A 16,611-nucleotide genomic window follows, 5' to 3' on the forward strand; every position below is an offset into this window, starting at 1 on the left:
TACTTGCTAGTCCTGTTTCAAATGTCACCTATTTCATTTACGATTTACTTTACACATCTATTATGCAAAACGTTAATATGATTATTCAAATTATGAATTCCTAGTAAGTAACTCCGCCTGTAGCTATTCTAATGCTACTACCGGTCCCAAGCCCGTGTAAAGGCGAAGGGTTGGGCGTGGGGTCGACAGCCCCATCTTGTAGAAAACAACCTTGTTAAGAAAAAACGCTAAGTAGTATCAGTTGGTAAGTGCTTATTTTAAAAACAGTGTTAAATAGTGCCATTGTTTCGTTGATTTAACTTCATTATTTTTTACTGTCTTACTCTCTGCTTACTTACGCCTGTTACCCCTCGTGGAGGAGCAGAGGCTGCTCACCAGTATTATCCATCGAACAACTGTCCTGGGCAATCCCTTCTAGTTCTTTCCAGTTGCTATTCATCTTTTTCATATCTCCCTCCAATTATCGACGCAATGTGTTCTTTGGTCTTCCTCTTTTCCGTTCTTATTAGGGAATCCAAGTTAGAACTTCTCTCGTGATGCAGTCTAATGATTTCCTCAAAGTATGTTCTATCCATCTGAAGCGGCTTTTCCTAATTTCCTCTTCATTTTGAAGCTGGTTTGTTCTCTTCCACAGTAGGTTGTTGCTGGTGGTATCCAGTCAACAGACATTGAGTATTTTGCGTAGATAATTGTTTATAAATACTTGTGCTTTTTTGTTGGTGGTTGTGGTATCTCTCCAAGTTTCAGCTCCGCACGGTAGAACTGTCTTGATTTTTGTGTTGAAGTTTCTGGCTTTGGTGTTGATTGGCAGTAGTTTTGAATCCCATATGTTCTTTAACTGTAGGGATACTGTCTTTGCTTTGCCTATCCTTTCCTTTACGTTATCATCAGATCCTCATTCATCGATGATGCTTACCAGGTATGTGAATGTTATATCTTGTGGCCGAGTGGATGCCTAGTTAATATATAACGTGATAATACCGCCAATTAGAGAGCAATGAATTATCGATCGGACTAATGACACACGAAACCCATACGAGCAGTCTAGAGTACTTGCCAGTCCTGCCTTCTGCTCAATCAGTTAAGTCCAGAACACTAATAACAATCTCTGCAATATGAATCATTTTTTTCAAACATACTGAGTTTATGAAAAGCCTGGACCAGATTGCCAGGCAAAACAGTGGATTTACTTCAAATTCATTCGCTGAGATTTTACAAATATACTATGTCTTACATCAACTCGGCGCCCAAATACTGTGAAACTATTCGCTCTAATTTAGACGAAAGTTCTTATATATTATCGTTACTGTAGTAAAAGTATTATTTTATATTTATGCTAAAATTACATAAGATTATCGATAGCTTAGTGATCGAATCTTAAGAATCCGAACCGATTGGTAATAAATTCCAATCCTTTGGAAGTCACATAGGTATTTATCATGAACCTTGATCATACAAATAGTTTGGTTCAAAACCGAATAAATCAGTTCATGCTTAAAAAAAGAATAAATTTATTAAATATTCCTATTGATTTACTACCATTTATTTAGATGTCGATTTTATATTAAGTTTAAATATATTTTATATTACTGTAGAACCTTGATTAGGAATGTCAACTTTTAATAAAATGGCGAGTTCATATTCTCTTCAACTCGATATAACATTTTATGACATCAGCACTATCCCTAAGTGTAACATTTTGACATTGGCTTTATTCTGAATGTAGCATTTTAGTAACTATGCTATTGGCTTTATGTTTTCCAGTGTAGCATTCATTTAAGGTGCCTTTTAAGTGTGAAATTCCTTCAGGAATAGCAGGTGTTAACTTCTGTCCAGTATGACAATTCCATGTGGACCTCGTTTATTTTTAACAGTACGGCTTTTCATCTTCCCATTTATAAAGTTTTTACTTACAAATCATCAAATGTGTAAGATCTGTATATAAATGAGTGTATTCGGTGTAATGACGAAGTGATTTTGGACGACTTGTTTTGCGATCGTATTCCTGAGAGTTTGTAGACCTTTATCTTATAAATCTTTGTGTTTTTACGCCTTGCGCCGTAGGAATTACAGCGATTCTTGATTGTCAAGTATAAACAGTAACACCACGGGCACAATCGAGCTGAAACGTATATAAAAATGGTGGTACATATATAATAAGGAACTAATTAAAAAAATTATTTCTTCAGTCAACTTGTATTTTCAATCTAAAATATCTATTTTGCAACATTGAAATAAGGATGATTTTAACATAAATGGAAATAAAAATCATGTTCTATCGTACCGCTCCCTAATATTCTCCCTTCTAGAATATGCGTCGACATTATTTAAGTACATGGTCAAATTCCTGACAGATTGTTGGAGAACATATAGGGTCGGTAAACCAGTTCATAAAGTATTCACTGCATAAATCTCAAAACAATATATTCTTTTGAAGCTTGTTGTGATAAACGTAGTATGTGGAATATCGAACAAATTTATCTCAATTTCCAAAGCACTTTTCTAGTATGTATTTGTTTTACTTGGAGACTGGGAAATTCTTGTAAAATGTTTCAAAAAGTCTAACCGGAATTCAGTTTCCTGATAGCTATGTCTTCCCGCTTATTTGTCTCGATGAAAATTTATAGCTAACTGAATTTTGCTAGTTCTTTGTCATTAACGCCGTTCGAGTCAGATTGTACTATAAAAGTCAATTGTCAAAAATATTCTTGCTACTGTCACATATTTCTTTACACGGTGATAGCTAAATATATCCTAAAATGAAATCGATGGTTTGCGACATAACTTTAAAAATACCCTTATAATAAAAAACAATGATAGATTTGTAAGTACTCCGCCTCAACCATATCGTAGAGTTGTCCAATCTAACTAATTACGAAAAATCATGTTTCTTGGAAAAATGAAATATCAATATGTCACATGTTCGGCCTTCAAGGCCAAATCTAGCCAAGGTTGTCTGCACTGCTTTTTTATTTTAAATATCAAGCAAAATGATTAATGGAAATAATTTTGTAAACAATTGTCGTCAGTTTTTGATTGCCAGCTTACTGAGTCTTTGTTGTTTCAGAATGCTATGAATAACTCTGTTTTTGAGATATAGTTAATTCTCTGTACGTTTGAATTATTTTTCCAGCTAGTTTGGCATATGGTAATTCATATAATACTTCGAATTTCTATCTGAACAAAATTCTCTTCAACCTTTTAACTGGGATTATTTAGTTTCATAAATCCTTAATGTACTTTGTTCATATTTACTAGTGATTAGCAAATAAAACTAGATTTTAGTCACAGAATTGTTATTACTGTTGTAGTGAACGAGAACACTACTGGGGACAATCGAATGTATTTAGACACAAATTACAGACTATCTCACTAAATTCTGATAACCATACAGTAAATTGCAAAATAACCATCAATTGTTTCAATCTTCACTGTTCTTTCTGTAAATATCAATCCATCTTCTCTAATTCCATTGTTCATGCATTTTCCTATCAATTGCACCTCATTTCAGTTCTCTCCTTATCGGTCTTCTGCCAAAATACATTCTATGTCTGATCATCGCCATATACTACTTATATGGATATAAGTAGACCACACTACAGTGTGACAGGAACATCTTGTTACTGGTTCCTTGATTTTGAAGTGCAATGATGAATTTTGTATGAAAGAAAGTATTTAATTTTATTAAAATGAGGGATTCTGATATGCGAAAAAGCCCATTGAAAAGCTTTCTGCATATTGTTTGGGAACTCATAAAAAACTTTAAACTTTTCACTTTAAAGGAGCTGCTTCAAGGAATTTATGGTAATAAATCAATTTATCAACTTAAACTTATTAGGCTAATGACTTCTTGAGTAGTTTCTTTCTAAACCAGTCTTCACACTACTATATATATGCATAAGTAGTTAACAGGAAGATAACTTCGAATATATGTTATAAAATTTGGGCTCAAATAGAAAGTAAAAACAAAAGGCACTAAACAAGTAGTAGAATGATGGAGATCATATGTACGCTGAAACCACCAATCCTACCATAAATAATCGTAGGTGAAAGTAACTTACTTGAAATCCTAATCACGAGACTTTAAACTGCAATATAAAATAGGTATAGTTCATTCGTTCGCTTACAGTTTGTAGTTTTTTTTATTTCATTCAAATAACAAAGGGTAAGGTGGTCTCAACGTTGTCTTTTTATAAAGTGTCAATTTGTCAAAAGCTTAATTTCCATATGCACAAGAAAGAATTATCTTTCCTCTGGGTTGCACACATTCTGTAGAAGTATACTTAAAGTCACAAGTATTAGTTGAAAAAATTGCTAGTTACTGAATTGACGCAACATAATTGAAAATTTTTGTCACTGGCGTATGTGCTTTTTTGATAGACGTCTTCCAAGTCGCTACAATAGTATTGGAGGGAGTTTGATTACTTTCACCTAAGCCAAGTTAATCTATCGTCCAACTATGGGACTATCGAATAAATTTGTTACTGAGTGAGGATGCCCCCAAGGACCCAATTTTACCTGAAGTGATGAGTCGGCTGTGGCAGATACCTTCCTCTTTCGGAACTAATGTATATTACTCTTCAATCGCCACTTCAGTATCATGACTCTTCGGGTCAGTGATAGTTATTTTCAGGTTATCCCACTTAAACAAGGAAGAAGAAATTAGGTTGCCTGCCCATATGTGTATGACTGACCATTACAGGAATTTAGAAATCCCACTTTAAAAAGTACAGAATTCAGCACATCGTCAGATAAAAAATTATACCTAGAATCTTATCAGTTCCTAAGAATAACTGAAAGCACAATCTGACTACAAAATTTAATAGAAATCTAAGCTGCAAGCAAAATACTGGAAGTCAGTATACTCCACAAAAATAAAGCTTATTCACAGAAATTTAAAATTCACAGACCTATTTTAATACCTGGGTACCAATGTCAATATTGGATGACTGATATTGCTACAGTGGTGAGTTTTATTCGCTTCGAGCTCAAATAAATCTGATCTGAGGAATATGATAAATATATTTCAAAAGGAATAAACTAGATCAAGGCATGAATAAAATTAATTTGTATATTCTAGTTGTGAATTTTCTCTGGCCAAATGATTATTATATCTGTCCGTCATTTTCATCGGTTCCGTGGTTTCTTAGATCTCAGTCGTATGTAAATTGTTTCGAGCAAATTAATTTTTCAATTATTTTTCAGTTCACACGGCAACTCTATCTTAAACCGTATTCGGTCACATAAGCTTGAAATCTAACACATCCAGGTTTTCAAGGATCCTTCAAAATGAAAGTAATGTGAATTTAAGCCCGGTTAGTTATCACGTGATTTATTCGCCAATCGAAATACGACTTATTTTTTCTCAGTATCTTGCTAAACCAATGAAATTCGACCGGGTATGAGAAGCCCAGATTGCTTATTGATCCTTTGTTCGTCTAACCAAATCAGAACGCCAATAACAGCTTCCACTATGCGAATCATTTATTTCAAGCACACTTGGTTTATATGTACAAGTCAACCAAATCACATCATATCATAAAATAGGAAATAACATTTATACAGGATCAAACCAAGAAGTGGCTATCAATGTAGGAGAATGTAACCAATAAACTGAACATAACTTAAGAACAGTAAATCGTATAATAATAATAATCTATAGGTCAAAATGAAGCTTATAGGAATATAGATATACATAATCTATTTACTGAACAGTTACTCAATGGGAATATATATATATATATATATATATATAATATTAATCCATTAATAGTTCTCACAAGTTACCTGTAGTTTAATCTTCACTAGGATTTAACAGTAAAACACATTTAAAACACCTAAGATCCACTATTTCACCAGTAAACGTTTTTTTAAATGTCAACCAAATATTATGAATAATTTGATAATTTAATGAATAATTATCAGATTTAATTAAACTATTACAATTTTATCTCTCTTTTTTCAAAGTAGTATCTACTAAACTAAGCAATAATTTTTATTTATCAACTTCGTGGTTTGGTCGGAGGTAGACATAAACACCATCGAATGCCGGCTCAGTGGTCTATCGGTTAAGTGCTCTGGCGCAAGACTGGTAGGTCCTGGGTTCGAATCTCGCGAGGCGAGGTCGTGGATGCTCACTGCTAAGGAGTCCCTGAATGGGACGAAACGGCCGTCAGTGCTTCCAGGTTTTCCCTGGTGGTCTAGCTTCAATTGACTCACTCTTTCAACTATATAAATAAGATTCTTTTTTGACTTTCTTTATAACATACATTTCATATTTTAATTCTTTTTATTATACATCTTAGATACTAACCATGGTGATAATAATGATATACAATTTTTCGATTAATGTATTTATAAAAAAACATCTTGATTTTGTTTTTTTACAATCTCATAGTTTCACAATTATCTCTAATCTAATCTCTATTTTATTTATTTTTGATTATTTGGGAATTATTTTTCTATCCTTTAGTTTTTATCAAATAACAATATTCCTCTTCTATTTGTTTTCTTTTTAATATTTCTTCTCTATGATTGTTTTTTCCTTCTTTTTTTCTTTTCAACTTCTAAACGTATGTTTCACAAATAATGAAGTTGTATTATTAGTGGATTACTTAAATAGAATTATAAGTAAGATAAGAGATTTTTTATTTTAGTTATTTTCCATTAATTAATTAATTATTATTATTTTTGTTTAAATTAAGGTTTAAAGTTTTCAAAGATCTAATTACTATTATGATTATTATTCTCTTTTTTTAATCTGATCACTATATTATATTCTCAATTCAGTCAAATTAGTAAACGTTGATTTACACTTGATAGTAATTCATTTTGAAATTAATGGTTACTTAGTATATCTAGGCATCTTTTTTTAAAGTAAAATTAGAAAAGAGAATTCACTTTCTTCATTTAATATAATGGTTAATGAAGATGATTTTGTTTTTAGTTAGTGTTATATTCTCTCTGTTTAGTAGTCTTGTGGTGTGGGTTACTGATATCCACATAAGTAGTATATGATGATGGTCGGGCATTGAATGTATTTCAGTAGAGGATCGGTAAAGAGAGAATGGGAACGGCACGCACTTGGTACGGAAATGCATGAACAATTATAATCGGAGACTATGAACAGATATTCGCAGAAGAAACAGTCAGATTGAGAGAGTTGATTGTTATTTTGCAAACTAACTGTTCACCATATGGTTCTCATATTTTAATGAGATATTCTGTAATGTTGTGCTATAATACACTCGATTGTCCCCAACTAGTGTTCTTGTTCACTACAGTCTTACCGAGTTGATTATTATTGCGCTGGACAACATGAAAAGGGTCGACTTCATATAAGAAACTTCTATATTAGCAGAACATTAATAAAAGCATAAATCTACCAACCAAATTTTTTCTATTCTTGCAAAAAGACTAGAAGGTTCTGAAAAACTGAATTCGTATATTTCTTGCAGCACTTCATATACTACTGTTTGCTAAATAAGTAGACAAAATTTTAAATAGAATATGATATTTAGTAAACTGTTCTGAATAGCATATGATCAATCTGTGGCACATAGGAGCAGATCCTACTGACACGTTAAAGTTACTTTACCCTTGACCCGTTTCCAGTTGTCCTCCATAGTAATTTTCTCTTCTTCCAGTAGATCTCGTAAGCTTTGGAACGTTTTGTTGAGAGTTATCTTGAATTCATTGAGTTTGTCAGTATCTGGAAGGAAGACTGTATTGAACCTTTGTAATGATGTTTCTCCAGTTGTGCATTGCTTCTTTAGCTACATTTTCATCTTGGCAACTACAAGTAAGCGGTGATCTACAGCTATACCAACTCTTTTCTTGATTCTTACATCTCCCATTGACCTCCTGAATGTTTGAATGATGTAAGTATGATAAATCTAGTACTCTGTGGTGTGATGTGGTCAGACCCATGTAGCTTTGTGTATGCCTATATGAGGGAATATTGTGGTCAAGTCGTTTTCTGAGCATTTCACAGCGATGGACTGCAGTTTCTCATAAGACTGATATTTAACGTCATCATTACTATAATTGATGGGTGCATAACACTGAATGACATTCATTGTGATTCCCTCCTTCTTTGTTTCGAAAGATGTTTTGATGATCCTGGATCCATGAGATTCCCATCCTATAAGTGTATTTCGTGCTCCTCTGCACAGCTTCGGAGCAAATCCCTGAGTATGTGGGGCATTTCCCTCTTCGTTACCAAATTACAGCAACATTTCTCCCGTATTTATTTTTTTCTATTCAGCTTGGGTCCAATGGGTTTCACTGATTCCGAGCACTGTCGAGTAATATCTCCTCATTTCCGTTGCTATTTGACTGGTCTTTCTGATCTCCCAAATTGTCTGGACACTCAATGTACGTGTACTGATTGTTGTTTTTGTTGTTAGAAGTGGTATGGGCCTCATGACTTCCGAAGAACCTCAGCTTTCACCATGAGGTGTCATAATTCTTTTGAATGACGATCTTTCATTTCAGAATGTAGAGTTTAATTGGTTTAATTTGTCTAATCTGGTTTGCGTTTTTTAGTAAGATTGTTTTCTACGGGATGGGGTTGATGACCGCATACCCAACCTTCCTCCTTTTCCCGGCTTTGGGACCGGATTGAAATTACTAACGGAGTTAACTATAAAAGCTGTTAGAACATCTACAAAGTATATAGAAAGTCAGTCAGTACTCTTTAAAAAGGTGATTTCATTGTATGAGCAACTTAATTACAGTCTTAACCGTTTGAATTTCGGTTATTATCCAACTGGTAGACCAGAAGTTCTGAAACATTCTTATGTACTTTGTTGATATCTCAATGTAAGGTAATGGTTGGATCTAGGTAACAGGAATCGTTGGACTCAGCTTTCGTGTTATTTAGTACTCATCAGAGGGATGTGCCAGTAACCTTGAGTAAACTGATACTCTCTGGTGAACTCAATCCGTGTCACCCAACTACACAATCATAGACATTACCATTGTGCTATTCGGGTGGCGTCTGACTTCCTATGGGACTAAGATGTACTTACAACTGATCGATAACATTCGATCTTCACTAAGTAAGCAATGACGTACATAACATTGGTTACTACCCAGTGGTCAATCATTTCTAAATATCAGAATGTGTTTAGAAGAGAAGACCTATAGAGAGTGCTTTTTTCAGATGCAAGCAAAGTTTTGATTTAGAGGGTTGACAGAAATGTTTTAGGTGGTTCAAACAGATTATTAGAGTAACTTCAAATGTGAAGATATTGTGTCTTAGATGACATAATACCGATGAAGTGTTAGTGAATTTTGTCGTTTATTGCTTTTACTCAAAACGCGATTTTCTGTTGTCTCTTAGGGTTTCATTCAATTGATAAACAAATTTAATGAATTATTCTGCATAGATGTTTTTGGACGGTACAATCTGTGTTGTTAAAAATCGCTTTATACAATACTACACTTTGAATGCTTGGTAGATAGCCATTTTCAACTGTAATGGTTTTAGGTTAGTCCTAACCTCATAACTTCATGCATACTATAATCTCCATGCTACACAATTGATCGTTGAGTACCTTTTTAGGACTTTATGTACATAGGGAAAATAACTAATCAATGCCGTATTTTCGCTTGTATTTTGCAATGTAAGTAAAATGATAAGTTGTAAACATTTATGTAAAGCCTGAATGAATAACGTGGTTAGTTAAGAAAAAAGCGACAAAATTATTTAGACATTCGAACAGCTGGCAAATAATCAACCCAGTGATTTAATGGAACTACTATACTTTTACACTATAGTTGCCTTCGTTTTGTTCAGAACAATATGCTGTAAAGTGTTTAGTTGGAAAATTTATAGGAATATCTTATCAGGATTTTGTATATTCTATGTATAAATGAGATCGGAAGTCGGGGAATAAAATCACTTGTCACTATTGAATGTGTACTAATCAATAACTGAATGAAGTGAATATTCTGTTTGTTTTCAACTTCTAGTGTGGATTTTATTGCTGGGTGGCAATTATAAAATGTCTTTAGAAGATGACACAAGTCATATTTGTTGTCACAAATGATAAAGATATCCCTACGAGAATACGAAGAATCTGTAGTCCCGAAGTCACAGAGGAAGAATCGGGCATCTTGAAGGAGATACTTATCAAAAAGGGGTATCCTGCGATATTCATTGATAAGAACATAAAACCGAAAACTCAGAAAACACAAATAATTACAGTAGAAAAGAAAACATTACACATGAACATTGAATTCAAGAGTGACAGAGTCACATCAATCTTAAAGAGGAGAATTTCTGATTCTTTACAAAGAACATTTTTCGCAGCAACATTATGAATAGTATTCTCCAGCCGATCACTGATCACCAATAATCTTAAAGATAAATTATCGCATCTGACCAACTTAATTTGCATTTACCAATTAACCTGCTCATGTGGATCTCGGTATATAGGTCGTTCGATGCGTACTTTATCCAAAAGAATTCAAGAACATCATCCGGCGCGGCTAAAAAGAGGAGGAAATGACTCAGTAAGAAGTTCAATAATCGAACACCTTGTGAATGTATGTCACTCAATCAAGACATACTCTGAGTTCAAAATCATCTACAACGTAAGTAGAAGTCTTCCAAAAAAGGATGAATTTAATGAGCTTGATATATCTTGTAAATTATCTATCTAAGTAGCAAAAGCTTGTAAATATTATATGAACCAATGGAAACACTTTACACTCATAAATAAATATCAAGTGCTAACTGTATTTAGAGAATATTTTCTTTCCGATTTCTTCTATTCAGTATTAGTTATTTTTAACAGATTATGTATGGTATATTATTGGAAGCTGCCAAACACTATATTTTAGACAATTATGGTGAAAATACATGGATATGGCTATGTAAAAAATCGACTGGTAAAGAATTCGATATTGAAACTAGAAAAATATACCATGATAACCTGATGGCAAGAATTGCTACAATATTGAGTGATAGAATATTCACAGATAAAGATATAATTCTTTTTGATATTGGACGTTATACCATACAATATTTAATTAAAAACGGCTTTGAAAAACTACTTCGTGTACTTGGTAAAACATTCAAAGATTTATTATTAAGCTTAAATGATCATCATAAATATTTACGTTATAGTTATCATCGTATTAAACCACCATCATTTGTCATATTATCCAGTACACCAAGTTGTATAGTATTGGAATACACAACAAAACGACCCGGTTATAATCATTATACAAGAGGACTATTGTTCGAAGTAGCTAAATACATTTATCAACTACATTTAATTATCAAAATCAATTCCGAATCACATGAAGGTCCAATATATCGAACTGTATTCACATTAGAACTATGTATTGGTGAAAGTTTTAAAGAAAGTGAAATTTGTATGATAAAAACTGGATTAGGTACAATGAATAAGTTACCAAAAATTTCAAGTGAAAATTTTTTTGGATTATTACCATTCCATTTGTTAATCGATAAGAATTTGATGATACAAAGTGCTGGACAACGATTATTAGAATTTCAGCCAACTTTAATTAATACAATGTTTCAAGAACATTTTGTCATCATGTTGCCAATTATGAAACCCTTATTTGATAGGGTAAGATATATAATGACACATTTTTAAAAAATAATCTTTATACTAAATTTGTTTATTAGTACTGAAGACAGTGGTCTTATTGACAAACGTTCTAATGTTAACACTCTTGAATAAACTACAAGTTTATACAGCTTCAAAGGATCGTATTTAACTATATTTTTTAGTCAATATCTTCTACGAAATTTTATTTCAGAAGAATATGTCTTTAAATTAATCTATCGAAAGTTAGTCAATATACACCTGAAAAATGTATCACATTAAGATTCGTCTGGAATTACAGTAAGATATATTGTACAAGCAGTATGTATAATTGACATTTAAGGAATTTCTAAATGTTTTTAGATAAATACTTACGAAATGAAGACCTTAATTTATAAAGATATATCTTTAGTAATTTCGACCGTGCTAACAAGATGAGACAAATAGAAGATCTCTGACAACAAACACAGGAATACAATTTTGAATAAATTATCAGGAGAATTTTAGTCGTAAACTGTCCTGCCCAATCAAATATTTAAATAGTGAATCTACTTTCACGTCATTATTATAAACATATTTTACCCATTAAATGAGTAAATGAATTCTTTAAATTTTTAGTTATCTTATCACATGAGTGATCATTTACATACTCTGATTTAAGATTTACTTTGAGGTTGTAGAATTAGTCTTTAAATTAAAAATTCATTTTACACAAAAAGAAGTGTAAGCCCAGGAGTTAAATAAAAGTTGAAGAAAAAACTGATTAATTCACTTGGTATTGTTTATTTGAATCTGAGTATTGATGTTTAGAACTGAAATTGATCAGTCTCTTATTGGCATATGTGGATACTGTGAGTATTACCTCGATATAGCTTTAATTCACAAGCATTATAAGCAAATGTGGATAGTGGCTAACAGTAGAATCCAGGACGCGCGTTTCGTTCCATTTGGGACTCATCAGCTGATGTACCCGCATCTCAAATTTGATGTTCACTCCAGGACTGGAACACGGTACCGTTCGCTTCAGACGCTTCAAATATCAACTCCGCGATGAAGGTACATCCAGCTGACTAGTCCCAAATAGGACAGAACACGTGTCATGGATTCCACTGCTAGCCACTATCCATCTTTGCTATAAAGTGATAAATTGTTGTAAATAAATGATAGTATAATATCGCAGATTTATTTTAGATACAAACAACATTGTAACGATGTGTGCTTCAATTCCTGAAGATAGGATTTAGTAAAATAATACACTGAATTCTTCACTTGAGAAGCAACAACGTTCAAAACAGTCTGATTTCGTTTGAATGTTTTATCTCATGAAATATTTTCAAAAATATATCCCACTAAAATGTAATTTTTTCCGGATTTATCTTCTTAACATTTTCTTTATTTTTTTTTTAAAAAACACAACAGATTATGATGTTTTCCTCTTCCACGTTTAAAATTGGGCTAAAGATGGATGAAAGAAAAATTAGTGGGTGATAATAAATATTTTTATTTTGATAACTTGTTATATATATTGGTTTTCGACTAAAATTCACCAGGCAACATCATTATTATTTATGTTTTAATTTTTGTGTAATTTTGTAAATAAACAGCCTTTTATAAGATTTCTAATATGTAAAATCAGTTTAAATAATTTATTCTGATCAAAATACATTAATTTTTATTAGGAAACATATAGAGATTTCTGGTGGTAGTAGTAATACTACTACTACTACTACTAATAGTAATAATAATAATAATAGTCTCTTACGTTGATAGACTATGTGATGCAATATTTTACTGGATAAGAGATAATTATAGTATCTATTATATGAAATGATAATAAATCTTCGTACTAAATAGCAAACTTTTTGAAATGCTAGAAGATAAAAAAAATACTGACTACTGAATTCTTACCCAGTATTCACTACAAGCAATGAACTTCAGACATTTGGTAATAAGAAGGTTATTATGAACGGAAGATAAATAAACATTAGTAACTAGAATAAGAAAAAAAACGCATAAGACATATTCTGGCACGATTTGTTTGATTCTAAGAGTTGTCTTCAAAGATCTTGTTGTGAATATTGCCTGGTTAATTTATCACATGATTTATTACACAATCAGAATACGAATTATACAATCTTAACACTGTGCAACAACAATCACGTATTGACCGGTATGAGCAGCCTAGAGTCATCATTGGTCCCTTTCCTGCCTAGCCCTGCCTGTTGAGTCCAGAATGCCAATATCAATTTCCACTATATGAATCATTTATTTCAGGTACACTTAGTTTATATGTACAAGTCAACCAGACCACATTATATCATAAAATAGAAAATAACATTTGTACAAAACCAATTTAAAAGTGATTATGATTGTGAGAGACTGTAATTAATAAATTGAGAATATGTTAAGGAAAGTAAATCTTATGATAATAATCAATAGGTCTAAATAGAGCTTATAATGAGAGGGATATAAATATATATAATCTAGTTAATCAAAAGTGTACTTTTTAACCGTGAAATTGTTGAAATCCACTTTCCTATTTTTGATTTGTTTAAACTAAATGACGATTAATTGTAATGGTATGTGATCGTGAGTTATTGCAATAATAAATACTTGAAATCTCAGATACAAATACCATAGTGATTAATAAATTTTCATTCTTGACTATAAAAAAATTTTCATAGTTGAAATCATGAGTCAATTGAAGCTAGTCCGCTATAGAAAACCTGGAAGCAATGAACGGCCGTTTCGTCCTATTACGGGACTTCTCAGCAGTGCGCATCCACGATCCCGCACTCGCGAGATTCGAACCCAAGACCTACCAGTCTCGCGCCAGACTACTTAACCGATAGACCACTGAGCCGGCCGACATCCAACGGTGTTAATGTCTAACTTCAACCAATCCACAATGTTTGAGCAACCGTTCACCAACTATCTTCAAAAAATTGTTCGTGCTGAATTAAACTTTCATTATTGTTATTATCAATATACTAATTAACAACGACTACGATTTTCATATTGAAGAGAATAAATTCTATGCCATACTCTTGAATCTAATCAATGAAAAACCATATGAAAATAAACATTACTTTCGATCACTATCTATGCAGTACATTTAGTTATGGGACAATACATACGTTAAACATACAGTATTTTAAAGATAATCAAAGCTAAGTTATCTCTTGAAACAAATTATATAATTAATTATATGTGAAAATTATATTTGAAATAGTCTCAACGATTGAAATTTAAATACTTATTACCCTGAAGAATTCCAGACAAGTTAGCTGGACGAAACGTTGAAATTATTTAAATTTCAATCGCTGAGACTATTTTAAATATAATTTTTCACATATAATGACTTCTTTATACTCGGCGCCCAATTATTGTCAAGCTATTCGTTCTAATCTTGACGAATATTCGTATAAATTATATAATTAATTTCAATTTATTCTTTAGTACTAATGATTGAAATCATTATAACTATTTCAAAATTAATTAATATCAAGATGGATTTTATTTTTCTTCTTTCTTATAGATGAAAGTCATAAATCAATATTATATCTTAAAGGTCAAATGATTTATGTAAAAGAATGGTCAATGTTACTTTTTATTGGTAAACCAAAGTAAGTGAATTGTTCAATTTTAATATAATTTCTATGTAATATTATTTATAACATATAAAAAAGGTTTCATCTTCTTTTATCCGTTGGTACGCTTTGTGACTATTATTCAATGTGTTTTCAATGTAGACTCAGATATTATGAAGCGAATTAATTATTTATTCATTTCAAATTTTCTTTGAATATATACCTATTACCAATCATAAACAGAATGTAGAATCAGTAGCCTCAGATTTATGATAATAACTACTAATCCACATATATTTTTTATTTGATCTTAATTCAGTCAGTCAGTCAGCTACAACGTAGGACCAGGCACATATATGTATCGGTCCAAGTTGCCATACCTCGTTATCATAACAAGATGAATTCCGAATTCATAGAAGTAATTAATTTAGTGGTGGTAATGTATAAAAGAAAGGTTGTATATAAGGATATAGTATAGGAAGAAAGAAAGATATGAAGCAATTTTGATCTCACGGTTTAAGAGAAGATAAAAAGTGTATACACCTACGTCATTGTGATCGATTCTGAGCCATGTCACACTGAGTCTCCAACCTTTGGTTACGATAGTCACGCGGACCCCAACCAAGTAGTCTGCATCTGCCAACATGGCTCAGACTGGAAGTTAGTGACTTCAAGCACTGATGACACGTTTTGGTTTGGCCACCCCTAACTTTCTTTCAATCATCCCCAATCCTAGTCAGCATTGCGCGTCGTGGTAATCGGTGTTCAGGCATACGTAACACGTGGACTAACCATTTCAGTCGATGAAGGTTTACAACCTCACTATTACCCGGTGATCCCAGGAGATGGGGGCAATATTTCTAAGGCATCTGTGGTCAAATACTAGTAACTTACAAGTATCATCTACTATTAATGGTCATGTTTCGCAGCCGTAATCTTGAACATAATATGAACAGTTAAAACTGCAATTATCGTACTTAGGCTGTAGTGAATGAGAACACGAGTGGGGACAATCGAATGTATTTGAGCATAAAATTACTAACTATCTTACTAAAATCTGACAACCATACAGTAAACAGTTAATTTACAAACTATCAATCAATTGTCTCAATCTTGACCATTCCTTCTGCAAATATCAGTCTATAGTCTTCGATTATGATGATTATTTTACATGCATTTTCAAACCAATTTCTTTTCGTTCCCGTTCTTTCCTTATATATCTACTATTAAAATACATTCAATGCCCGACCATCATCATATACTACTTATGTAGATGTAAGTAACCCACACCACAAAGCAACATAACTGAGTTTAATAGAAATGTTATTTTAGTAAAATGTAAGTTGAATGATTTGATTGTTATGTTTTTTTCTTAAATATTTCCTAATAGTATGATTTGAAAAAACTTATAAAATCTTTAAAAAATACTAATTTTC

At 32.2% G+C, this 16,611-nt stretch overlaps 1 protein-coding gene across 1 annotated transcript; it reads left to right on the plus strand.

The window, feature by feature from the left end:
- Positions 1 to 10,808: 10,808 nt before the first annotated feature.
- Smp_124470 (hypothetical protein) lies at positions 10,809 to 11,633 on the plus strand (the record flags this gene model as incomplete). The annotated part of the gene is made up of 1 exon (XM_018791941.1): positions 10,809 to 11,633. The coding sequence occupies one exon, from the start codon at positions 10,809 to 10,811 to the stop codon at positions 11,631 to 11,633; it is 825 nt and encodes a 274-aa protein (XP_018644851.1).
- Positions 11,634 to 16,611: the final 4,978 nt, after the last annotated feature.

This window comes from Schistosoma mansoni, assembly GCF_000237925.1.
Source record: "Schistosoma mansoni, WGS project CABG00000000 data, chromosome 1 unplaced supercontig 0010, strain Puerto Rico, whole genome shotgun sequence".
In the NCBI taxonomy this organism is placed as follows: Eukaryota; Metazoa; Platyhelminthes; class Trematoda; order Strigeidida; family Schistosomatidae; genus Schistosoma; species Schistosoma mansoni.